At 44.0% G+C, this 26,157-nt stretch overlaps 1 protein-coding gene across 4 annotated transcripts in view; it reads left to right on the top strand.

The window, feature by feature from the left end:
• The window catches only part of PLCL1 (phospholipase C like 1 (inactive)), a 222,615-nt gene that overhangs the window by 133,836 nt on the left and 62,622 nt on the right, over positions 1-26,157 (top strand). Inside the window, exon 1 of one of the 4 annotated variants that reach the window (XM_080399562.1) lies at positions 15,041-23,480. The exons of the other annotated variants lie outside the window; for them this stretch is intronic. Within the exon in view, the coding sequence (XP_080255688.1) occupies positions 23,448-23,480 (33 nt within the window). The 5' untranslated portion in view covers positions 15,041-23,447. Of the gene's footprint in view, positions 1-15,040; positions 23,481-26,157 lie in introns of those variants that run through there. 4 annotated transcript variants of the gene reach the window in all.

Raw genomic sequence — 26,157 nt, 5'->3', positions numbered from 1 at the left:
TGCTGTGAACGGTCACGTTAAACACCCTCCTGCTGGGATGAGCTGCCCGCAGCGCGAGGGTCTGAGCTGTGCAGCTGTATGGCAGGGGACCTCGCTCCCACAGCCACAGCACTGAGCGCGGGGCGGCGTCCCTGGGAAAGCTGAGGACACGCACCCTTCGTCAACCCTGGTGGGTTTGTGACTCTTCCCGCAGAAACCTTGAACCCTTTGTTTAGAGTACATCAGTGGGAAGCTTAAAGGCACTTGAAACTGCTTCCCACCCACTTTCCATTTTTGTTGCTGGTGAGAATTACAGATGAATCGAGCCTGATAAGATTAGTTGATTTAGTGCACATCTTGAGTTCATTTTGCAATTAAATATACTTTCATTTTTCACAAATTGTTTTCCAGTTCAATTTAAAAATTACTCCCAGATAACATGGGAAATGTCTTAAACCCTCCACCCTGTTCAACAAAGAGTGCACGTGTGGTAATGTGGACAAGGAAACTACTGCTATGATTAGGCTTTTTCTCAAACTATGTAATTTATTGTTACTGCTCTAAGTAATTTGTATTTATTATTAATGCAGTATTTATTTTTAATTATTATTAACACAGTTATTCTGTGTTGATAGCCTAACTGATGAGCTAATGTGTTTTCTTAGTACCTTTTAAATTTTCCTTCTCAGTGAGATTCACACACACACATCCCCACACCCCCAACAGGAATAATGCAAGCAATATTCACAGTTAACCCTTTAGGCCAACTGTTGCCACTTTTTATTCATACGGTACCTACCCAGTGCTGTCCAACATCTCGTTGTGATATGGATGCTGCCATCACACAAGTATTTACTAACCACTAATTAAAGCAGTAAGCAATAGGAAAGAAAATTTTAAGCAGACTCAGTTGGCATTTGTAAGGGTAACTAGCTGTTTTTGTTTCCTGCTGCTCCTGTAGCTGCATGTTAGCTAGCTTGCACACCAGTGTGTTCTGCCAGAGGTTGTTTGTTTCTCCCATGCTGATGTCTTGTCACTCTGTGCTTAATGTTATGTTTCTGGAGGCAGGGCTATAAATTCATTTTGAATTGGACAGCTCTAGCAGACAAAAACCCCACGTGTAAACAGTGGTCCATAGATGGGTGAAGATTTTGGGTTTGAACATCGACAAGTATTTGTTTGCAGTTTTGTTTTTAATTTAATAAAACCAAAACAGAACAGGGTTGAGCGTCATGCCTCTGAAAAGGAGACAAGTTTCAGCACAGGTGGGTTACTTGGGACACAGGAGGTTCCCAACCTGAGGAAGCAAAATCTCTCAGATTAGCCCTAAAACCTGCTGGGCTGCCACTGGGGAGGGCTGGCAGTGTGCAGCTGGGGGATGTGCGATCTTGGTGTCTTAAGAGCACATCTGTGCTAACCAAGTCATGCGTTTTTTTCATATCAAGGGTTTGCCGGTCCATCCTCACACCAGTGTGCTGAGCTGTGCGCTCACGTGAGGGACTGGTGTGGTTTTGTCAGCTTTTGCACCAAGACGCTGGCAGGCAGGTTAGCATGCAGCGCTGGGGCTCACCCCTGGCTGGAATCTGGCATATGCCATTTCTGCGATGCTTCCCTTCCCCTTTCTGCATGGAGCAGTGAATTCACACATTGAAATCCATTTTGTATTACTGTCAAATTTTTGTAGGAGCCAAGGGCTCATTAAAAACAGAATACTCCATCCCCATACAGCACCCCCCCAAAATCCTTAGAGGCCTCAGAAACATAAAGGTGAGATTTGCATGGGACCTGTTCAGCATCAGCTTGACTTAACACAATGCGAAGAGGGTGTTCATGTGCCGGTACCGCTGATCAGGGAGTTGCTTTGGTAGGTGGGTTTTCCTTACTGCCGAGATAATGTGTATCGCGAAGGTTGCAGAGGGGTTCTGCGGTTGCCCCTGGAAGCCCAGATGTGAGCGCCGACCTTTCCAGTGGTGACCTGTTGATTGCCAACACACTGTCAACTGCGAGCGCTCCGGCAAAAAGTGCCTGTGAGACAGCAGCAGTCCTGCTGCGGTCCCCAGAGGGGAGCAGATCAACCGGGGTTTCTAGCAGCGGCCGCTACAGCGGCGTTACATTGTGGTGGTTCGCCCAACCCTGTACCTGTAGACCTGGAGGGAACCTGCCTGTGAAAGGGGAATGGCACGGGCCTGTACCCGAGTCCTGGGCTGCCGTGTCTCACTCTTTCGTCTTTTTTCTTAGTATTTTTATAGAAGAGAAGGACTTGCCAGAAACATCTTCCCTACAAAGGGGACTTGTGAGGAACATTATGTGCTTTCAAATAAGGCATAAAATGTACTGACTGATCATTTTCTGTCCTCATTAAGTCTCTCAGAGGTGAGTTCAAGGGAAAGAATAAAGATGGGAAGAGCTTGGAAATGAGGTCTCTTTAGAAAGAAAAGAAAAAAGAGAACTCAAGAATACTGAAAAAAGCCGAAACGCAGTGGCTTGAGAGGTAGAAGACAGACTCAATTATCATAATGTTGTGCAGCTGTATTATTACCACATGTATCATTTTAGTTTTACTATCAGATATCTAATGTATGTGGGTAGCCAGTGTTCTCTTTTTGTTTGTTCGAAGTATTTCATATGTGTAATTCAGCAGAAGATGTAGTTCCCAGTTGTTACAACAGAACAGAGGTTGACAGAGCCAAAACACCCATCAGTGTTTGCACACACTACAAATTTAATGACAGATACAGAGTAAAAATAGAGTTTTTTTCCTGTAATAAAGGGAAGAAAAAGCAACCAAACTCATACCTTGAATCTGTAACTACAGTTTAAGAAAAAAAACCAACCTGTAATAGCAATCTACTTCAAGTAATTAGTTGTTTGGACTTTTATACTAAATTTGCATAAAATGTGAAAGGTGAGTAATTTTCTGTTGTTCCTAGATACACATGTGAGATTATTTCTGTATCGCGTACCTGGAAGTGACGGGGCTGCACAGAAGAGCATCTTTCTGGCTTCTAGCATGCAGGAAGGCATCTGTAGCCAGCAAGCTCCTGGCTTCTCTGGTGTCCCAGAGGTTCAGAGCTGAAGCTCTGAAACTCAGTTTTTCACCATACGGGGTATCCTGCTGTGGGGCCCAGGGTGTTGCATGAGATTTGGGTCTTGGAGGTTAAGTGACATTGTTCCCTGTTTGAGGTGAGGTTTGTTTTCTGGATTTGAGCTCGTGGTGAGACAGGTAGAAGTAGCCTTAATGCACGGCTGTATATCGTCAGTACGTGTTTCCCATTCACCTGACAGATGAAGCTACACTGGTGGAGTTTAGTGAACTAATGTATTCATCATGCATTATCCTGTGATGTAGTCCTTACAAGAAAGAGAAGTACATAAATCTATAAACTGCATGAAAGAGGGAAGGTGAGGGAAAGCACTCAGATTATTCTGCTGGTTTTCCAGTGATGCGCTCTTTGCTATTTTATTCTTCCCCAGTAATGTTAAATTTAAAGAAACATCCTTTGTTAAAAAAATTCTTCTTCCATTAGCAGTTTCTTATGTTTGCTGGTGTTTCAGAAGACATGTAAGATAATCATAATTTTTGAGTTTAGGGGTAAACAGTTTACTTTCTCCTAGTGTATTGTCTATGTTTTGACAGATGCGCTGTACATTCATTTCACTGTTCCTTCTTGCTTAGGATTTTCACAGAGCAAGAGGGGAAAAAAGAAAATGGGGTAAAACATCCTTTATAACGTTTGCTGCTGGGGGAGAATAAAAGAAGGATTCAGTATAAAAAGCCCTGATTAGGTGCATACTGTTGCACGCGCAATTTGGTTTTAGCTGATGGTTTCCATGAGGAGGTATCTCCAGTACTTCTCAGGTTTTGCAGGGAGAAGGCAGCGGTTAACGTGCCAGTCCTCGGGGCCTGGGAAGCAGGAGGACTGTGCGCCGCTTTCCACCTGGTCTGCTGAGTGCATGCAGACATTCGGAGACGAGTTTAGGTTATGCACGTCCCTGAGATTGTCTCAACCATGGCTGGGATGAGAACGAGACTTGGCCACCTCCAGGACCCAGAAGGAATTTAAGATGATGCACAGTCAACGTTTGCTCGCTTGCTCTTTATCAAGCCCAGGTCTCCCTAATCTTGACAATGGCACCTTGAAATAACAGGTTACAGGTTAGGCCCACTCAGCAGTGATGTTTTTTATTGGTCAGTCAGCATCGGGGAGGTGAGGGTCAATTGGATCGATCCTTAAGCTCTGCGTGCAGTGAAAGGTCTACACCTTCCTTTGTCTTCCTCCTCTCAGTAGGCCTGTGGGTCAGCGTCTGTGTTAGGGGGCAGTGGGACTTGTTATGAGGGGAGAGCAGTGGTGTTAGGGCAGAGTGGGAAGGTGAATGCCACCCGACGACTGGCTCCTTGCTGCATGTTCTTTGTTTGGACTTAGCAGTTTGGTCTGTGGGATGTCTGCATGCGAATGTACACTGGAAGGTGTACGCCAGAACCCATTTGCATTGGGAAGGCAATTACAGGTTGAACGCCCTAATTTTTTCATATGCTTTGTTGTGGATATGCGCAGAACAACGCTTACTGCTTTTACATAGGCTGCTTTTTGATTACAGTAAGTGTCTCGACGTTTCTTGGGGCTCAAGAGCTAAGCAATTTTAAACAGTGGTTAAAATCACAGCCGAAGCTATTTAACTTGTGGATTGTGATATGGCCTCTCCACGGTCTTTGTCTTCTCGCCTAGTTTTATCCATTGCAGCGTGGCAGACGAAGGGCTGATGTGCGCTGTGCTGTCTTTGTCTCGGCCCTGAGGATGCTGACTTCCTCTCTTATGTTTCAGGAGGTCATTAGTGCTGATGAGATTAGAGGTTCATAAATTTAGGTCCAAGTCATTATTCCTAATTTAATCAATGCATTTGAAAATGTTTCCTCTAATAAAACTGTAATGACTTTATGCGATTTGTCATGCTTATCAAAAACATGGTTTTAACATTTTCATATTTAGAGGCACTGAGCTTCTGGAGAGGAGTATACATTAGTACATCAGTGCGGGGCCAATTTCCTGCCTCTCCGTCTCTCTCTCTCCGGTAAATCAGAATAACCTAGTCAGGGTAATCACAGTGATGTACAGCCAGCATGGCACTGGAGTCAGGCCTCCACAAACAACTTAAAATCCTGGGAGAGGTCCCTTGTGCGAGCAGGATTGCTTTTCTGCCACCGCCGTCATCGTTCAGCTGTGTGCTTTGCCTCCATATGAAATAGACTATTAGTGGGCTTATGATAAAGGAGAAAATAACCATCTATAATGTAGAGGTTTGACTGGAGAAATGGCTTTTATGTTGCAAGGGGAATGAAATAGATAGCCCCCCACAGTGGGAACTGAATTACGGAGGTGAGAGCAGCAGTGGTACAGCAGAGCTGGTGTTTGTTCACAGGCTTTTGAATAAAATTAATGCAAATGCTCAGTTTTCAGGAATGCTTGCAGAATGTGTTAGGACTACTATTTCATTCAAATTACCTCTGTTTTTAAACAGTCTGCTGTACCCATTTGGGTTCAGGCAGGTGGGAAGGAGCAGGGACATGAACTTACTGCGTGCCTGGCGTATTAGCTGGCTGTTTGCACACACAGCCCCTGGTTGAACACGCAGCCACTGCTGTTTCATGTGCTGCTCCCCCAGCTCTGCTTCTGCGGGGCGAGGCAGGGATGGAAATTGCGTGAGTGATTTTGGTCTTGCAGGTGATGAACTGATGCAAAGAGGCAGAATTTGACTGTGCTTAGGGTCAGGTGAGGGGTCAGTGGGAGGGCTGATATTTTTATTAGCTTTCAGGGGTCTTGCTCAGTGTCCAAAAAGCAGGGCGGAGGAGATGCCGAGGTGGAGGCAGTCATGACAGAGGGGCTGGTGCCAGGCAGTATCTGCAATGCTAGCGGAGAGATGTCTGTCAGCTCGTTGGGATTCCCTGCTTGGACTTTGGTGGTGGTGGTGCTCCTTTGCCTCTTCCAGAGAGGAAGAGCCTACCTGTACGGCAACGCCTGGGATATAAATGACTGAGCCCTCCTGCTCTAAGCCACTTGCTCCTTCTCAGGCAACAGCCCAAAAGCAGCATGTGGGTGAAAACAAGAAGAGAGGGTTTTGTCTGTGTTATAGCAGCGTGGCGGCAGCAGCACGATGGCTGGTGTACGGCAGCGTAACTGGCAAATTGCAGTAGGCAGATGGCAGGTCTCACACTAAAAGAGAGGATGTGTAAACGACCAAAGATAGGTTTTAGCAGTCTTTTTCTAAGCCAGAAGTTTGTCACTGTATGAGCTCTCAGTCTAAACATCCCTGTGAAATTTCAAGCCTGAAGTCTACTACTGGTTTATTAAATGGTTTTGGCCACTGAAATGAATGCTGTGAATCACCGTGTGCATGCCGGAGTGCAGGGTGTCCTGGCTGTCCAGGGCGGGCCAGCCAGGCTGTGCCCGCTGCCTCTGTGCTGGCCGCTGGGCTCCCCCCGGCTGGCCAGCCCCCTGGGTCTGCAGGGGACGAGCAGTAGAGCCGGCCTCCGAAGCAGTTTGGGTCTGACAGCCTAGGGCAGAGCCATCGCTGGTGAAGTGGTGGGATGCTGGGTGTCACTGTGCTGCTGGTGGGTCTCTTGCGGGGGGAGGTCCGCCAGGGCCACGTGCCTCTGCCGCTGCCAGAAGGGTTGGTTCATTTTGGCCTTTGGTCTCAAGAATGAGAACTGCTGATCGCCTTCTGCATCTTCCGCCTTTGCTGGGCACAGCTGCGTGCTGCGTGCACCAGGGCTTAGTGGGGACGTGCCCGTGCTCTGCAGGCAGCTGAGAAGAGCAGGCTGGCTTTTCTTCCATTCCCACCTCTATTCTTTCCTTTTTTTCTTTTTTTTCCTGGCTGATCTGTTGTTGTTTTTTTAACAGCGACGCTCAGTTAAAGAGAAGATTTCCTGCACAGTGCAAATTGCCATGTGCAAATATGTAATGTCATTCAGCCCAGTGGAACTGCTGTATCCTGTACGAACAGCAGCGCTGGAGCTGCCCGCTAGTAATACCCATTTTCTTTTTTCAGCCTCTTTAATACTGCAGGGAAATAATTTTCAGTTCCCAGCACCTGACAGGTACAGTGACATTAGATACTTCAGCAGCAAGGAAGGGGTGATAGATGCAGTCACTGAGAACACAGAAACAAATTGTCAGAAAATCAGGCTCCAAGTATTAGCAGCTTGAGCAGCAGATCCTCATCGAGTTGGTAGGAACCCAAAACCAGCTCTGGTGATTAAACTGCCCTCCTTTTATCAATGTCATCAGTGCGACTCTCCGTAATGTTTGTTGAGAATTAAATGTGCTCCCCCAAGAACAGAGATTTCCTTTTTCAGGTGCTCTTTTAATGAGGATGGAGAGTTGAACTGAGCGAGGTGTCAGAAGCTCTTCAGCTTGTCCACTTCTGAAGTGTGCTGCCCATGCCTGAGAGCCACTTCTACATGGGCCACTGTTTATGACTTTTCTCTTGTATTTACAATTTCTTCACCTCCTTCATATATTAGTATTTTTTTCCTTTTTTTTTTTTTCCTTTGACTTGCTCTCTGTGACTCATGCCTTAATTTTGTTCATGTTTGCATTCTGCTTAAGGGCTTTCCATTCACTGTAAGAGTACATTGCAATATGCAACATTTTATTGTCTCTCTTATTTAATTTGTAGCCAGAAAATGAAGTTAAGCCATGGAATGAGCTTTATTTGTGGAATCAGAGAAAGTGTTTCTGCAAATGGTCAGCAGCAGCAGTGGAGCATGGTTGTGTGTGATGCTGGGCTGAGCCAAACCGTGTGTGAACTTGGACATTCAAGCTGAAGCTGGTGGTTTGTTTGAGGCAGATGAACAAAGTTTGTAACTCTGAGTCCATTGAACCACACAGAAGAACCTCTGAAAGCATCGGAAGAAGCAGCTTTGGAGAAAAGAGCTGCACATCTCACTTCATGCCAGCGATCCCATGGACTTTGGATATAGATGGAACATTCTGTTGATTGAAATAGTTGTGAGTTCGGTGGTTGTAGCAGGGCCAAAAGGGACCTCGGGGAGCGCCCCTTGGAAGCTGTTGGTGCGTCAGTGCTGGTGTGTCAGACCATGTTAGCTTGTTCGAAGCAACTAGCAGTCAGAAGAATCATAGAACGATTTAGGTTGGAAAAGACCTTTAAGATCATCAGATCCAACTGTTAGCCCAGGATGGCCAACTCCACCACTAAGCCATATTAGGCTTCATTAGAGCAGCAGCCCTGGGAAATGGATGTCGCACTCTGTGGCTCTGCCATTATCACCTCTCCCAGCGAAACTCACGGTCAAGTATTTTTTGCGAGGCAGAAGGTAGTGTTCAGACATTGCATTGGAGTCTCACCCCGTGCAGGTCTGCAGTGCCTTGGCTGCGGGGAAGCCGAGGCAGATGAGCACGCACCTGCCCGTGTCTGCGTGGGGTGATGTACCAGTGCAGGAGTTCAAGGCTTTGGTTTTGCTTCAGGGCCATCTCTTGTCTGATGAGCGAAAAAGCTGTTTGGAGTTTCCCAAGACTTGCGTTAGGCACACCCCACACTGATACACTGCGTTGAGCAGCTGTTTGCTTTTATATTCCCCTGCTAACTGAATGCTAGAGTTCAGCTGGGTAGTCCCTGACCCTGCAAGCATGTAACTGGCAGCAAGACATAGGTTTAGACAGAAAACACAACCCTAGGACTTAATTCAGTGGTGCTCAGTCCCAGACACTTGCTGAGCAGAGTATTGCTCGAAAGTCTCACTCTTAGGTATTTCCTCTTTTCTTTTCTTTTCAAATTTACGTTAAGGGGAATATAAATCTGTTCAGCAGCATCTGTGCATCACTGCTGACATTTTAATTTTCAGTTAAAAGATTTTAATTAAAACCTGACATCGTTTTCTGTGAAAAATGAGAGTGAGTTGAAATTATACATGCAGACTGAACTAATGTCAATTTATGTATCAGTTTCAAGAACAGCTCTGTGTGATTAATCCAGAATGTATGCTGGAAGGGGCTCTAGCTGCTCCTTTTGTATAATTCTGCCATTGTTCCACCAAGGCAATAATAAGGAGAGAAGTTTTATGCTGGTTTTCCCAGTTACTCTCTGCTGGAGTTCTTCCTGCCTCTCATTCCCCTTCTAGATGCTGCATAATCATCACAGCAAGACATGACTGCTCTCTGGGCTTCAGCGAGGTATTTGTGGGGGAGAAAAATGTTTGCTCTTGAAATGGCTCAGAATGTACCAAGACTTTTATAATTTTCCAGGTTTCACTTGGAAAGGGGGTGGTGAGGTCCCTTCCCAGCTCTGCCTTAGGTGTGCGTCAGTGCGTGTGTGCTTGCCCAGCTGCACACTCTGCTTGTGCCTCGGTGCTCATACCCACGTGTCCTGTCTCGAGCCACAGGTCTTCATGCAGCTTTATTCCAATTGCCTATGTTCTTTGCAAATGGAGTATAAACATGTCCAGGATGTGTATTTAAAATACATTTATTTGCCAAACATCGTATGTCTCTGCACAGGCTTGAGCAGGAAAACAAGAGACAGTTTTCCAGGCCTTTTAGTCCCATTCTTCCCTGTAGCATAAACCCTTGAACCTCACAGGCTTAAGAGACGTTTTCTGTCTGAAAATTCTTGTTAAACTGTAGACACTGTGTCATTTTCTTAGCGAGGATGTGCTTATGGACTGCTTGTGAATGCTTTTGGTTTTGCATTGGACCAGCTCTGCACAAAACTGCTGAAATAAACATTTTTTTGTGTCATCACTGCTAAAGTGTATAAAAAGGAAATGGCAGAGGTAATGGGGTGCTTCTGTGTATCTTTTCTGGTATTGCAGGAACAAGAAGGCTCAAATACAAAAAGGAAAAACAATTACACTGAAACTTTTAACTAAGAAAACAACATTTGCTTTTATCCAAACTGAACCATTGATTACATCTCGTTAATTACTCATGGTCAAAGGGATATGGTTTAGGTTAGGAGGTTTCAAGCCCATTTCTCCTACCTGCCCTGCAGATCATATTTATTGATCAGAAATAAAATGGATTCTCTTTCAGATATGTAGTCTGGGTTATTATAAAGGTATCCCAAGCAAACCAGTTGAAAAAACATTCACATTCAGGAATGATGTGCAGTGTCTTTTCTGCACTTGCAAAGAAATGCGTTATTTTACTAAGACAACTGTTTGACTTATTTTTACTGCATGCTATGTTCCTACCATGAAAATGCGATTCACAAAACCTGTAGGTCTGATGCAGATCTAGAGCAGTCTCTGAAGACAGAGGGGTGGCTTTCTGGCTCAGCGTCACAGCGTGTCAGCAGTGTCCATGGCCCCGCTGTCCTCTGCTTCCCGCACGGCTGTGGGTGGGTCTCCGAGATCAGCAATGCTTATCTTTTACGTTTCACTGAATACAGCAGATCTGGGTTTAAACATTTCATTGACTTCAGCAAGAGCTGGGGATGTATCATCAGCTGCGTGCTTTGTGCAAAGCGAGGTAACTGAGCTTCTGCTTGAGTGGATGTCACTCTGGAGTCAGATCTGTTGCTTCAGTGGTCGATATAGAAGCACCTCTTACTGTATACAATGATGTGTGACATCTGTACTTGAGCTTTTCAGAAATGGGATGCAAGAAAAACCTGCTTTATGCTCGGTCTTGTATGTTCTGCTACTTGGATTTCCAAATTTTATTTCAAACCCTGTGTTTTCAGGCAGCAGAGAAAAAGAAAACTCTCCAAGTTTAGCGTTAAGGTGTCCAGAATGAGTGTGCCACCAAAAGTAAGCTATAAACCCTGGAAGGTAAACAGCCCAGCTCAGTTAATACTGTAAAAATGTTCTACCCTTCAGCTCTTCACAGGTTTAGTTACTTCCCTACTACCACTTCGGATAGCCACGTTGACCCTGAAATCAAAGGATGTATTTAGAGCCCTTCTGAATTTATCCTTTAATTTAGTATTTGGGCTAATTTCTGGATGGTGTGTTTTTCATAGTTTCACACACTTTTCTAAAATGTTGCATGTGAGTTTATTCTGAGACATATTGATAGGAGAAAATTAAGTTTTCTGTCAGGGTGTAGGAAGGAATCAATGGTTGAGGTTGGATTGTGCCAGCCTTTTAGCACAGAAGCAGCACAGCTGCAGTCTCTCTGTGTCGGTGTGGTGGTGCACAGCGCTTGCTGAATGACTGCGCTTCACTGGGAGCACTTAGACCAGTGTTTGCATTTTCAGGTACTGGCAAATGGTTGCAGGATGAAGCATTCATTTTTCATGAGGGCAATAATGCCATTTCAGTTTGCTGAGCTACAACATTGTACTTTGATCAATAGAGAGCATTCAGCAATTACAGATTATCTGACATGCCTCAATTTACGTAGGTGCTGAAGAACTCATTGACAGATAGTTTAATTGGCTTTGGAAAATGAGTTAGAAATGTATTATTTTCCAAAGTACATAGTTACAAAACGTTTACCACTTTACTGCATACAAAGAGTTGATTATTTTTCTTCTCTCAGTTTATAATGATCCCATCTGAAAACATTGTTTGGAAAAAAATTGTAATTCATTTTGTTCGTGTATAGGCAGAAGGAGGAAAATATTTTCTGTAAGCTTCAATATTGATTCAAAATTGGAAAACAGCAGAGGCAGAAGCCACTGAAATTAATGAGCTATGGAGTTTGCCGGCTGTGGTAGTTCTGATAGATTTTAATTTTTTTAAATCTACCTGTAAATTATCTGGTGCTGGCACACTGTTTTTGTACTGTTCTCCTGACACCAAATACACCTTAAAATATGTAGCCAGAAAATATGGTAAAATTAAGAATGGCATGAACCTCATACATTGCTCCTAGGGGCTAGATTCTGCTTTCTTTACATCCAGGTAAGCAAAGTGTGCGTTGTGTGAACTAAGAGAATTTAATCTGATCCAGATTAATAATAGCATTAGGACATTCATATTTTACTGCGGACCCCCTTGCTGAAGTATGAGACTGAAGCGTGTGCATACCATTCAGTATACACAAAGACATTGCCCAGACTGTTTTCTATGTTATCTGTATTCTTGCTTTAAGAAGCATGATAATAGTGTTAGAAATTGCACTGAAAAAACAGCGTGTGCCATATGCAATAAGTAGAGCTGTTGTGCAGTTGCATAAGGTAGTTCAGATGAAAGAGCCACTATGTTCTGTGTCTGGGAGAGGAGACTTAATTAAGACAGACAAATTCTCCTGGGTACAACAAAGCAGTTCTCTGGATACGGCCCTGATTATACTGTAGTTCTTTTAAATGCATTACCAAAGTCTTCATTATTATAATTAAACAGGTATAAAACATGTCTGCCCTTCATAGCATAAAGCTTTGCTTTAGGGTTAAGGCTGGAAAATCCGTTAAGAGCTTTGAAATTGAAAGCTGACAGGCAAAGCAAATGAATTCTATAATTTTTGGAAAACTGTCATTTTTTAATTATTGTTCTTTTTAGTCTCTCATTAAAAGACAGACATATTAAAAAAATAGCTAACTAGCATATTTGCAGCAATATGACTTTCCTGCAGCCACCGCTAGGAAAAAAAAAAAAAAAAAAAGCAGTGTCATTGCAGAACGGCGCTCAGAAGTTGGCTGCTCCCAGGTGTGCGGGTTTGGAGCAGAGCAGCCCCAGGCCGAGCGTGCCCCGGGGCGCGGGGCAAGCCCTGTTGCCGGCTGCCTGCCGGGCTGCCCGCTTGCCCACCTCTGGCCGCTTTTTCCAAGAGCCAGCAGGTCCTGCAGCTGCAGGGAGGTGTATTCTTTTACCTTTTCTTTACCTTGGAGCAATGTGTTGGGGAGCGGTTATTGCTCGTAAGCCCACCTAAAGGAACTGAGCATTAATAAGAAGAAAGACAAAAAAGAGGGAGCTAATGCTTCCAGAGCAAGAAAAAGGCTTTTCCTGTAAAACTTCTCTTTTCACCATATCTGCTTATGTAAAAACAACACCAACAAACTTAGAATCTGTGATACCCTGGTGAGAGGGATCGGCCCTATGAAAAGCCAGAGCACTGATGATTAAAAGGGACGTGAGGAGACGCTGGATGAACAAATGCACAGGCGCATTTCTTTTACGCTGAATAGGATATTAACAAATGAACAGGGGTGATCATGGGGACTGAGTGTGTGTATAAGTGTTCTAAGATTGAAGCTTAAAATGAGCAACTGCTAAATCACACAGTTGTTGCGAAGCATCATCTATTTTAAAGGGCCCGTTTGATGGGCTGTGAGTTCTGAGCTGGATTCTGTCCATGGAAATAGAAGTGGTTCCTAGTGGTTAGCAGCATTTTCCTGTGAATATCTTCCCTTCTGGTATTTTATGCTTTTTGTAAATAGCTTCCATCCTTGTCGTGATGCTGAAGTAACGTAGAAAGCGTCATGTTTGCTTGGCAGGCACGGCTTTTGCTTAATTCTCTGCAGCATAATTCTTCTGCCATGCATCTCACCCCCAGGTGAGGGGCGGGATGGAGACCCCGGCAGAAACTGCCTTCTCTCTGAAGGTACTGACGTTTGTGCTCCAGAAACGTTTCTGAGTCTTACAGAAATCATGAGTCCAAATCCAGAGCAGATAGTGTTTCCTGAGGGGCCTTCCCAGGGTCATGAGCAGAACTGGAAGTCAGGGGCTTCTCACTTTTCTGGTTGTAGACCCAACATTATTCTTCTTGCTCGACATTTTCTAAACTTTGCAAGTATACAAAACTGTTGGAGATTTGTGGTGTTATTTTATTCTCATAAAGTTACGTTGCAGTTACAGTGTAATTGTGTGGTTAGTTTGGGGGGTGGGTGTGTGTTTCATTTTGTTTTGTTTTTTAAGTACCCTTATTGCCACTAATTCATAATGTTTAAATATTAGCTGGATGGAAGCAATTACGCCAGGTTGGTGATACACTTAAACTGTAAAAATGCATGTGCTGTGCGAAACCCAAGGGACCGTAATATTCAGGCATGCAGCTGATTTACTTGTGAGACAGAGGAATTATCATTATTTAGCAAAATGTATTACCAGAATAAAATTATATTGCAATTGCAGTTCTGTATTTATTCAGAAAAAACAAAAATGACCAATTTTTTTCTCTCCCTAAGACTTGAGCTCTGGGCAGTGGGAGAGCTCTTCCCTTCAACGTGGATAGTTTTAAAGAAACGTGATAAAAACTGTAGCACATCACCATAGCAGATCAGTTATTCTTTAAATAAATTGGATGTTTATGATGCTGCAGTTTGCAGCTTATCGAAGCACTTGTAACCTGCATAATTTACTCCCGATTTTGATGAGTAATGCAAACATTCAGCGTCTGCACTGGTAAAAATTTGGAATGGGCCTGCTTATTAGATTCACATAATATGATTTAACGAGGCTACCGCAGCTGTCTCTTGGGTACTTACTTCCTTTGTATTAATGGGGAAATCTGTGTTTTGCTTTTAAGGGAGATGTTTAATTTGTTGTACTGTTGCTAAGTAGACCGTTGAAATCATTGTTCCACTTGTATGTTGGTCTTAGCCCTGTCAACTCCTTCATCAGTGCAGCAGCATGTTTCATGGCTTGGCGCAGTCTGCTGTTACATCAGCAGGCATAACTCATACCTCCAGCCTAGCTTGTCAGCCTCAGGATGTCCACGGTGGGTGTGTTGTATGCACTGTGTCCATAGCTGCAAAGCTAAAAAACTGTAGATGGTAGTAAAATACTTCAGAATTTTTTGGGGTACGCGTATACATACAGACACGCCTCGGTACCCCTGTTGTACACTTTGTAGAGGAGCGATCAGAAATTTTCCCCTAATCTGGTGTTGTGATGAAGCTTGTTGACAAGGGGTGGTGCCGCAGAGAGAGGAGCCGGGCAGCCACGCGCGCAGGGGGATGGAGCGCACTCCCACCCGCGCCGGGCGAGCTGGGCGCGCTGGGGCTGCCGCAGGGATCTGTCTCGTGGGCTGCTGTGGAGGTGGTGCCGGTACCCCCACGGAGAGCCTGACACCAGCTGTACAAACTCCTACACCTCAGGGACGCTTTCCTACATTGGTAAACAGTTTCCTTGGAGGAGCTAATGCATTTGTCAGGTATGCTGAAAGTTGCTTTTTTCTGTCACAGAAAGCTGGGGCCTTCAGGCAGCACGCTGGGGGCAAAATTTCACCCCCAAGTGCATTATAGACCAGCTAAACCAATGCTGCTGTCTTGCCCCCATAGTTCATATTTGGCTTTATGTATTCTGTCTCAACTTATTTAATAATTCAATTATTAATGACAGTCAGAATTCTTAAAATATATTCCCATTAAACCAGTTTCATGACCTTATTTTATTGATTATTTTTTTTTGTAACTTCCTTGCTAAATTTAAGGATTAGAGTTGATCTGAATCAGCATAAATGTGATTAATGAAGAAATAATTTAAGTTGATTAAAAAGGGCTTAAAATAATGTGATTAGACTATGGAGATTTGGGGGGCTTATTGGATTACACATTTTATTCCTGGAGGATTGTTGTAAGATTTAGAATGAAAGTAAATTGGTCATCCTATTTTGGGCCCTCGGTGCCTGGTAATCTCCAGTGCCATGATACCAGACCAGAAGGCATAGTCATGTTGAACAGGTTTCTCTGGAAAAACACAGGATCAAATTTTTGAGCCAATTCCTAAATAATCAGGCCAGAAGATACCACTGAAATCTGGTCCATTCTCCGTTATTGAAATCCCATCTGACCTCACGGCCCACCCTTTCGGAAGGAATGAGGTGCTGATAAATACCTTTTAGGTGATGGAGACTCTCTTCCAGCCACCCTTGGGAGGCTGTGACCATCGTCAGCTTTCCTCGCTGCAGGTTGTCTTTGCTTTGGTTACGGTGCTTTATATAATCGTTTATAGCCTGTGATGATGTCAGTCTACATCTTGAATTTCTACGTGGTCCTTAAGGAAATGTAATTTGAAGGGCTTCTTAAAACACATTGATGCAATGGAAACCATTACATTCTGAATAAAACCATCCGGATACACCTTTGCCAGGGCGTAAGAAGTGTCCTTTAAAGTTATTCCTTACATAAATTTGGGCTTCTGCAATTGCGTATGGGCAATGTGTGTATTGAATTAGAAGAATCTGGAATCTCTTTCTTGAATGTGTTTTCCAAAATATTCTTGATTCTTGTTGCTCTTGTGAGCTCTCTCCAGTCCTTTCTAAATGGAGGGTACCACGTGATGGACAAATACAAAGATATTAGAACTTTACTATCTAAAGTAGATACTATGTCTGTACAACTAAGTATACCATCATGATGATCTTTTTGTTACATCATGTGCTGATCACCTGTGATGACAAAGTAGGGTTTTTTTCCCAAAATTACTGTTTCCTGGATCAGAGTCCTGTAAATAATCCCTGCCCTTTGTGTTTCCAGATTTATGACCTCATATATTGGTCTTCCCGGAACGGGCTTTTGGTTGTTTTTTTTCCCCATGCATTGCTTGTCAAGCAGTCTTTTGACTTTTGGTCACTGACTCATATTCTTTGTTTTTCGTTTCTGTTCAAATCTTGGCTTTCTATCATCTCTAGACTCCATGTATATTGATTTTATGCTTTCTTCCAGGTCACTCTAAAAATGCTAAATAGCACTGTGCTGAGAATGGGCTCCTGCAGGATCCCATTTGAAGTATATCTACATGACGAGTGTTCCAATCTACTGTTGCATTTGAGACATGTCCTGGTTTCAGCTGGAACAGAGTCAGTTTTCTCCTTAGTAGCTAGCACAGTGCTGTGTTCTGGCTCCGATGGGGGAACGATGCTGGTAACACACAGCTGGTTTCAGTTCTTGCTGGGTGATGTTTATACTAAGTCAAGGACTTTCCAGTTCCTTGGGCCCTGCCAGCGAGAGGGCTGGGGGGGCACGGGAAATTGGGAGGGGGCACAGCCAGGACAGCTGGCCTGAACCAGCCAAAGGGGTATTCTGTACCATGGGACGTCATGCTGAGTGTATAAACTGGGGGGTGAGCTGGGGCTCGGGGCCTGGCTGGGCACCAGGTCAGCAGGTGGTGAGCACATGTACTGTGCATCACTTGTTTTCCTTTCTCCCTTTCCCTTTGGATTTTATCCTTTCCACCACCTTTTCCATTATAACTATTATTATTATTATTTCCTTTTAATTCTGTTTAAATTGTTCTTATCTGAACCCTCAAGTTTTACATTCCTTTCCGATTCTTCTCCCCACCCCTCTGGGTGAGAGGAAGCGAGCGAGCAGCTGGTGGTACTTGGTGGCCGGCCGGGGTTAAACCATGACAGACATGTAATGTATCTTGTGTTAGATCCATTTAATGTCTTCTGATTTTTTATTACTCTACCTTCTTAATCAAAATGTCATTCAGTACCAAGTCCAGTGCATTGCAGAAACCATAATACATTAGAGAGTCTAAGTATATTGTGATGACTTTGTGTGTATCAACCAAACTTTTAATCTCATGAAAGAAGAAATATCAGGTTAGTCTGACAAGATCTGTTTTCCGTAATGTTGGAAATAGTTAGTGCTAATTATCTTTTTATTCTTACTTAATCAAATCTTTTTTCAGCTTTTCCATTATTTTGACAATGAAAAATACCCACTCAGAGATCAGCTGCAGATCCAACATTCAGAGGTCTCATGAAGGGGAGTACCAGTGGGGCAAGCTTTTCCTTAGCCAGGTCTTTCTAAACTCATTTGGCTTTTCCTCCTGAGTTACTACTGGAATTCTTTTGCTGTCGTGTAGTGAATAAATGCTCTTTTGTACTATTAACACCACCAGCATTCCCACGCAGTGACGGACTGCTGGTGGGATTCAGCCTTTTCCTAGTATTTTCAGTTGAACTGTCTGGACCTTCTCTGCTGCAACTTCCACCTGCCACCAAAGCCTTGTCCTGCATGTATCAGCTCCACCAGATGCTGAAAATAGACTCCTTTGTTTATTTTCCTCCTTTACTAATTGCTTAATTCTCTTTACTTTGTAACCCACCCCAACAACTTCTCTTATTTTCAGTTTGTAATGTATTGCTTTGTTATAGCTGGTTTTCTTTCCTGATTAAGAGAGAATGTTTTTAACTAGCATAAGCTTCTTTGTGGCTTGTCTGGTTTGGATAGCGTTTTCCATGGATTCATTGAAGAAAGTTTAGATTATTTACCTACAGATCATCCTCTTCTGTCAGGTTTTAAGGAGGACTTCCCACAGATGTAATGGGAGGTCTCTTTAATATTTAAAAAAAAATATGTTTTTTTTAATTGAGGCAGGTCAGATTCTTGCAATTCTGTCTCAGTTCAAGTCCTTAGTTTTAGTTGTGGCTTTGCTGTGTTTTTTTCTCTAGACAAGGGATGCAAAGAAGGTCTTGCTCTGATTTAATGTCTGTATCTGAATGACTAATTTCTTATAATGCTTAAAGCGCATGGGGTTTTTTTGGACAAGATGCAGAAATGAACAAAATCATTGCAGCTAAGAGCCCACGGAAAGGTGTGTGCATAGTGTGTTGTGTTCATGTTTCAATTTTTGCAGCATTGCAGGATGCTATGCATGATGCTGTTCTCCCAGGCGCCCAGGTGATGTGGAAGTAAAAAGCCCGTCTTCTATCGTTCCAAAGGCTTCCAAGCCCAGTAGGTTCTTTCTGGTTTGAATGCTCGCACTCTCTGAGCCCTGTGGGTGGCTGGGGTTACTGCCACGGCTTATTCTGCAGCCTGTGCCATCCCACCGAGACTTGGATACTATGCAGAGGGTTGCTGCGGCAGTACGCGCAGCCAGCTGGGGCTTCCCTGCTGGCAGGACCGTGGGTCAGGACCTGGAAGCTGGGTCGGGTGTCTCGGCGTCGGCTTGCAGGTGTAGGTGTGACTGCACCCACGCCTGTGCAAATGTACAGAGCAGCTTCTAAATCTTGTTTCAGCTAGTGACAGTGGGAAGTTGCTGTGGTCTCTGTGTTTAGGAAGGACATTGTGGCAGTGCCCTCTGCACTTACTGTGGAGCTGTCATATCTCTGACTAGCAAGAGAGATGAATGCTGTGCTGAGATGTACAGGTCCTGCAGTGCTCGTTTCCCTGTTCCCTGGAGCCACGGCAGCCCTCGTGTCAGGGTCAGGCTGTATGTAACTCTCAGTGAGCTTGCGCAGTGTTCGATAGCGGTATTTTAGAGTCCTCCTGGCCGTGGTGCTCAGGGCTGTTGGGAGGATGCTGAGACACTGGATCTTCGGTGTTTCCCAGCTCCTGACCTTAGATCTTCATTTATTTTTCTGCTGCAGGTTCAGGCTGGTTATATGCCCTGTGCTCTTGTAATGCCTCTGCTCCATGTCTGTGTGAAGAGTGGGTGGAGCACGGCTCCAGTCTGTTCCTTCTGGGGGGCACTGGGCTGTTTTCTCCAGATGCAGCTTTTTCTGCTGTCATCCAGGCTTTGGACAGCACAAGGCCCCATCACTGCAGTCACGTTTGTAAACCTGAAATCAATGCAGAAGTTTTAAGCAGGTATAAATGAGAGTTCAAGTTACTCTTGGTGCTGGCTTGTCTCCAGATGGGATTTAAGGGCATGCATTTGATTTATTGCATCTAAGCAACTTGGGACCTTCTCCAACCTGAGAGACTCTTTTGCTGTGCCACCTACTAAGAGTGGTGATCAGCTCAAATACTTAAAACAGGTAATTAATAAGGACCCCTGGTTTGGTTACTGACCTCTCCTCTCTGGTCTGAGGCAGCACTATCTGGTGATAGACTGCTCGGTACAGCTTACCTACCTGCAGATGGAGGCTGACAGGAGCTGTGGACTGCTTTGCTTGGAGGCAGGAGCTGTGTAAGGCAGGTCTGTGGTTGCTGTAGGGGTAGCTGCATTAAGCAGACACCTCTTTTAAGTTTTGCCCCAGGTGCATTCAAAAGAGAATCTGTACAAGAACAAGAGTTTCTACAATGGAGCTCTCCTGGGAATGCTGCAGCCGAGATCTCATTTTCACAGTGCTTGCTGCTACTGTTTCTGCTTGAAGACCAAGTGTCTTTCTGTCTTTCTCAGGTTTACATTCCCTTAGAGCACAGGGATAAATTCAATCTATGTCCCAGGTGCCCTCAGAGACTCATAAGCATTACAGCCTGTGAGCAAACAAGTGCTTGGAAATAAAGGGAATGTTTGGGAGCGGCAGTGGTTGAAGGCATTCATTACATCCAGGGGGCTGTGTCAGTCCCTTCCAAACTGAAAGCCTCCTTCCAAATGGAGATCACCTGGAAGTAGATCTGGCACTTGGGGTGTCAGAAGTGAAAGTTTTGTTCCACAGGGAGAACAAAGAGGAACCATAAAAATCTTCTGCATCGGTTGGGGCCCTCCATAGGGTTATACGGAGTTGTCTTGTGTATGTATTGAAGAGTCATACAGGCATTTGTTTCTCACTGCAGATGATGCTCTACACATGAAGGGATAGGTACTTGCACCGTTATTTAAGGACTGTCCTTGCAGGAAGCAGTTGGTTGAGAAAGCATAAACAGAAAAATTCAGGAACAATGCAGAAGGAGCCATGAAGTGGTAGCCTCATTAGAGACATTCCTGGTCTTGTGCTTTTGGAAGCTTCTTGACTTTGGCTTCACAGTCCTAATTATAAAACCAAGCAGAAGTAGTAACTTCAGTGTTGTACCATGCCAGAAAAAAAAACCTTCTTGAATTGCGTAGTTTCCATTTCCAAAAAGTGTTTCCAGATGGAGTCTTTGTGTGCTGCTGCTTTTTTTCTTTTGCTCTTATTTGTCATTTAAACAGCAGAGGTAAATTCTCTTCAAGGTAAAATTGAATAAATTTGGCAATGTTAGTGATTTTAAAAAGCAAGAAGAAAAGAAAACACACAACAAAGCATTCCTTGAACAGGAAATCATTTTGGTTCAGGTGTTCTTTTCGAAGATCTCCTCCAGACATCCTTCTGTATCTCCCTCCAGCCTTACACTCCAGTATTTGAAAGTGATTTTTAGTAACGGAGGATAAGAGGAAAGCAGACAAGCCGTTATAATCTTGCCTCCTGTGGAACTTCTCCAGTGGGGACTGTTCAGCATCCCTGTGGTCCTCACTGTTTTCCTGCCTGTGGGGTGCCTGTTTTGTGGGGTGACGTTTCCTCCCCTTTTGATGAGAAGCTGACTGTAAAGTCATTATTATAGGTCTTGGTGACAGTCCACTGCCCATGCCCGATGTCGAGGTAATCCTGGGGAGTGGAGAAAAGCCTGTAAACGCCGATATTACTGTTCCCCGTGACAGTGTGTCACAGTTTCTCCTGTGTCTAAGTTCCCTTAGTTGTTGCTTTCTCATGAATGGTGAGAAATGGTGAGAAAGCTTAGGCTTCTACATAGAGCTTAAGCTCGAGTTAAACTGCTAGTTAGTGATAACTAGCTGGATTTGCAGACGTGCCAGCGGGACTATTTTAGTATTTGGAAAATCGTTGGACACTGTGTTCTGAAGCTATTTCTCACGTATCTGTCCATGTTGTATTTTTGGTCTGCCTTAAATTTTCTGTTTATTCCATTATGTCTGTATCTCAGCTTTTAAGAGCAAATGTGTTAAACTTTGGATCCAGTCTTTATTCCACATGTGCATAAATCCCTGAATTAGCAGGAATTTTGCCTTGAAGAGGCTACTGAGGTTGGTCCCACAGTGTTAACATCTGCTTTCGCTATCTGTTGAGCCGTGCAGTTAGCCCAAGGGTGAGCGGCAACATCCCCGTGGCTGCCTGTGCCAGTGATGAGGTTGTTTGCTTGTTCATGCGGAGGTAGCTGCTTTGTGCCGTGATTTGTCAGCCTGGATGAATTTTGAGTAGGTAACCTTTTCTTTGCCGTCCTGTGAGTTGTCACAGTGGATATCTGATACTTGCATCCTGCAGGCCTAGCCAAGAAAGATTAGAGGGAGTTCAGCTCCCTGATCTGTTGTGATAGCAGAGGCTCTGAGGAGAGCCAGTAAAACCGGCGAAATGAGCAGTCCTGGGATGCTCGCTGAGGATGGCCAGAACATGGCAGAGAGTCACAGAAGAAAGCTTTGTGTGCCAATAATGGATGCCAGTTTCCAATGATCATTGCTACCTGCGGTAATCACGTACCAGTACTGTGGGTTCAAGCTTTGAGTTGCATCTCTGATCAGGTGGACTAAGCCCCACATGTGCATGGGATCCGGTTGCAGCCCCGACCCCAACATTGCCTTTCTGCGTTCTCTTGGATAGTTTATATAAACCTTCCCTGCTCTGACTGACTTCATTACAGAAAAATTACACCATTATTTGTCAGCCTGCTACATGGTGCTTCGAGTGCCACCAGTGACTCACTGACTTATTTAATGTTTAAAGGTAGATTTTGCCACCAGAAGTACTGTAAGACTTTAAGATGTTCAGGGGCTGGGCTTCTGTCTATGTATAAGTGAAATATCTAGAAGCATCCCCAAAAAACCTCACCCTGTAGAGCTAATTAGTTTCTCCTGGAAAAAAAAAATAAAACAGGTAATCAGTTGGCCAATTAAGTCGATTATCTGGAGTTTCCAGAGCAGATAGTTTTTTAGGATACACCATTTATCACAAGCTATTTGCGAGGACAGGTTAGGTTGTCTGTTATTGATTTCTTAGTAGTAGGTTCTCAGGAAACGGCAAAGATCGGAATAAAGCTTCTCTTCCAACAACAGTGATACTCACCTGTGAAAATGTATATTGGTTTTGGGGGAAATTGCTCTTAACCACAATTAACAAGTTTAGCTCAGCATCATTACTGAATTTCGCATCCTTTCACAGAAGCCCTGCAGCTCTTAAAGGCCTTTTGATGTCTTCAGCTAAGTGATGCTTTTTGCCCTCCTGTCCTCCTTAGCAGGATCCTGGAAGGCTGTCAGTGCTTTAGAGGCCCTTCAGGTAACGTAATTTCAGACAAATAATAATTCATGAGCTTGACCTCTGTGTGCAGGGTTGCTATACAGCTCTTATTACTGCCCTGTTCCTTAAGTTCAGATCAATTCATGTCTTACAGTTTTGACAAAGGGGGTGCGATGAGGTGGAGAGCGTGTTTAGTCATATTTTTTTTAATCCCTTGTATTTATTTCTGTTCGCTTTTTGATTTAAACAGCAGAAGACTGTGTGGTCAAAGGTCAGGGTGGATGGGTTGGAGTTTTCCCACAACTGCTGATGGCTTGCTGATCCCAGTGTTTATATATCCAGTCCCTCTGACGAAGATGATGTGTTCAACAGGAGAGCTTCTCCTATTTTGGGAGCATGCTTAGGCTGGAGTTCTGAATCCCTCCTTTGGAAACGTTTAGAAAATGTTAGGATGCGGTCAGGTCAGCACTCAGATACATCTCCTCAGTGGTAACTGATTTCAGAGCAGCTGTGTGTATGTTGAAAGCTAAGCACGTGTTGAAGGTGGTCTTGTGGTTGAGGTCTTGAGGTGTTTTGCATAATGGTGTTATGCTGGCTCAGGAGCAGGAGATGGAGCCAGCTGGCTAGGTCACCTTGTAGGGGGTCTCCAAAGAACTGAAGGAAACCATAGTCCGAGTCACTTTGAAAGAAATGTCCTGCCTTGGAAAGCACGAGGTTTCCCCTGTAAGTAGGGATTTTTTGTACGTGCTTTTGTGTGTGTACGTTGCATGCAAACTGGCTGTGTTTGTTTCCAGTAACAGTGTTTTGTATAGAGCTCGGTCGAGAAGGCCTATAGGGTAGAAAATCTGTAAGTTAGTTGTTTGTTTTCACACTGATGTAGACTCTCTGGCAAGCATCGCCCTTTCCTTCTTTCATTGCCACAATAAATTCAGTGTCATCAGTATAAGTGACTGAGGGTAAGGGCAGCCCTGGGCCAGTTGCTGTGTGGTAAGATCAGTTTTGATGGACTTAGCATCATGCACAAAGATAGATTTTTTTCACCTCCAAGATTCAGGGGTAAATCCGACTGTGCTTTCTGGTTCCTTCAGTTAATGGTGGGGAGCAAGTGCTCTCGTGTGGGAGAACACACACTGGTTTTTTGCTAATTGGCATTGTGCATCTGCAGGTAGCACAAGAGGGCAGGTTTGCTGTTTAATTTGCATAAGATGTTGGCAGCTTTTAGTTTGCCAGGGGGCTGTACTCATTCCTGTTCTTGGTAGCCAGTGAAAGGTAAAACACAGCAGGAATTTAGCCAGTGGAGACACTGCAGCACAGAAGTGTCCTTAGCTGGATGTCTTGTCTTAGAAGAGCAACGTGTCAAAATTGGATTAAGGCAGAGACTTGAAGAAAGGCAAAAGCTAAACTAAAACTAGCAACCTCAGCCTGTAGGCTTAGTTGAACTAAGCTCAGAGGGGAGGCAAGGTGTGTTTAAATCATCTTCTCCAGGCTCTGATGTGAGTGGATCCCAGTGAAGGGAGGATGCTTCTGGAAGGAAACGCTCCTCTGCTCACTGGGGTGATCCCTCAGACCTGGAGGTGTGTGGCCTGGCTAAAGCGTGGTGTCAGGATCTGGAGCCGCGTGTTTAAGCGATGTGAACGTGGTAGAACAAAAGCGAGCGCCTGGCTTGTCAGGCTGAGAAGACAGCATTTGAGCTTGCAGAAACGCATTTTGAGTTTTTGCAACACTAGAATAAATAACGTCTTGATAATTATGAATGGAAACTGTCACATTAAATCTAGCAGCTCTCACATTGAAAGACTGAGTGTGTTCGTATTCTGTAGAGAGCAAGAGGGGGATAGCTGATGCATTAATAAGCTCAGCAATTACAGTTTTGCAGGGTTTGTGTGTGTCATATAGTAGATTGGGGAGATTGTTAGTATCGGTTAAAATAAGCCTACCAATGTCAATAATACTAAAATCTCATTAATTTTAGGCAATTAGCCTGTGGATTAGACTTGAATCCTATTCAGTTGGTTAAAAGGTATGGGGAAATCCTACTCGGAGATGAACAACTGCTGTTGTACGATTCTGATGTTCCTTACATAGCACCAAGTCCGAAACCAGATGTAGCCATCAAAAATTAAAGCAGGGAAAGAGTACACAGAGTATAATCTGATTCCCTCCAAAATCCCTGAAAGGTTAAACCTGAATGTTAAAAGTCAACTTTTGTTGATTCTCCACGAGGCTAGTTAGGTTTTTTCCCCACCTTAATAACTGAAAAATAGCTGATTAATTCCTTATATGTCTTATTTTCATCAAAAAGCACAAGTATTTTAGAACTAAAAATAAATGGCTTTTATTTTTCCACAGAAAAAAATATTAGTCACGTAACAATTCCCGCCTCTCTAGCAAAGACAAAATGGCAGACCTGCAGCTAAATCAGTTACGCTGCTCTGATGAGTTCTCCACATCTGGCCCCGAGGAACCCCAGTCTGTCAAGGAATGAATCACTGCAGAGTCAAAGGCCATTAATACATCTTCCTATATGAGAAAAGTTATCTTAATTAATCATCAATCTTAAATCTAAACATTGCTCCTGTAAACCTAAAGGCATAAGAAAGAAGAGGCTCTTCTTGGACCCGCAGGGTAATCATCTGCCTTTGTTTGTGTTTATTAGCATCCATTGCTTGAAGATTTTCATTGGCCATAGCTGTGTATTAAAACACAGTATATTAATGCAGGATCAGAATATTTTAGCAGAAAACTGTAATTAAAAAAGTAGCTGAGCTGAGGCACTCACTTCATTGACTTCCTTCCCATTTTTTTAAGACTAATTCTCGTAATAAGTACTACAATGAATGGCTAGAGTAACTATTCTTGTCAGTAGAAGTTGCTGTATCAGTTTAATGAGAAAGCTTTAGCATAAGGTGTTTAGAGGTTTTGGTTTTGTTCCCAGCAGATCCCATGCCTTGAAAGCCAGTTTGGGGTGGGGAGGGCCACTGGGGTTTTGGAAATATTTTGTATGTCATTGAGTGAAGTGAGTGAATGACAATAGCAATTAGAAACAGAAACAGCTATACTGACTAATTTGCCAAAAGTGTCCATACAAACAGGCAAGTCGTGAGTGGAGATGTTCCTATGAGCACCAAGAGTGATGCTCTGTGGCTGGGAGAGCTGCGCAGGGTCCTGCTCAGGCACGGCCAGGCAGGGCAGGCGGGGGGGTGGAGGGCACTGCTAGACCAGGGGTCACGGTCAGGATTTGCAGGGGAGTGTGACTTGAGGAAGGGTGAATGACATGGCAGATAGACAGGAGCTGCAGGGAACCAGCTCCTGGGGGAGGGAAGGGTACTCCAGGTTGTCCTGTAGGTAGTCCTGTACCAGGCATCGACATTTCCTCACCTTGGGACTCTTCTCAAAATCC

Source organism: Falco punctatus (assembly GCF_963210335.1).
Source record: "Falco punctatus genome assembly, chromosome: 8".
Taxonomy (NCBI): Eukaryota; Metazoa; Chordata; class Aves; order Falconiformes; family Falconidae; genus Falco; species Falco punctatus.
Note: the sequence above shows the minus strand (reverse complement) of the source record. Positions and strands in the feature narration are given on the sequence as shown.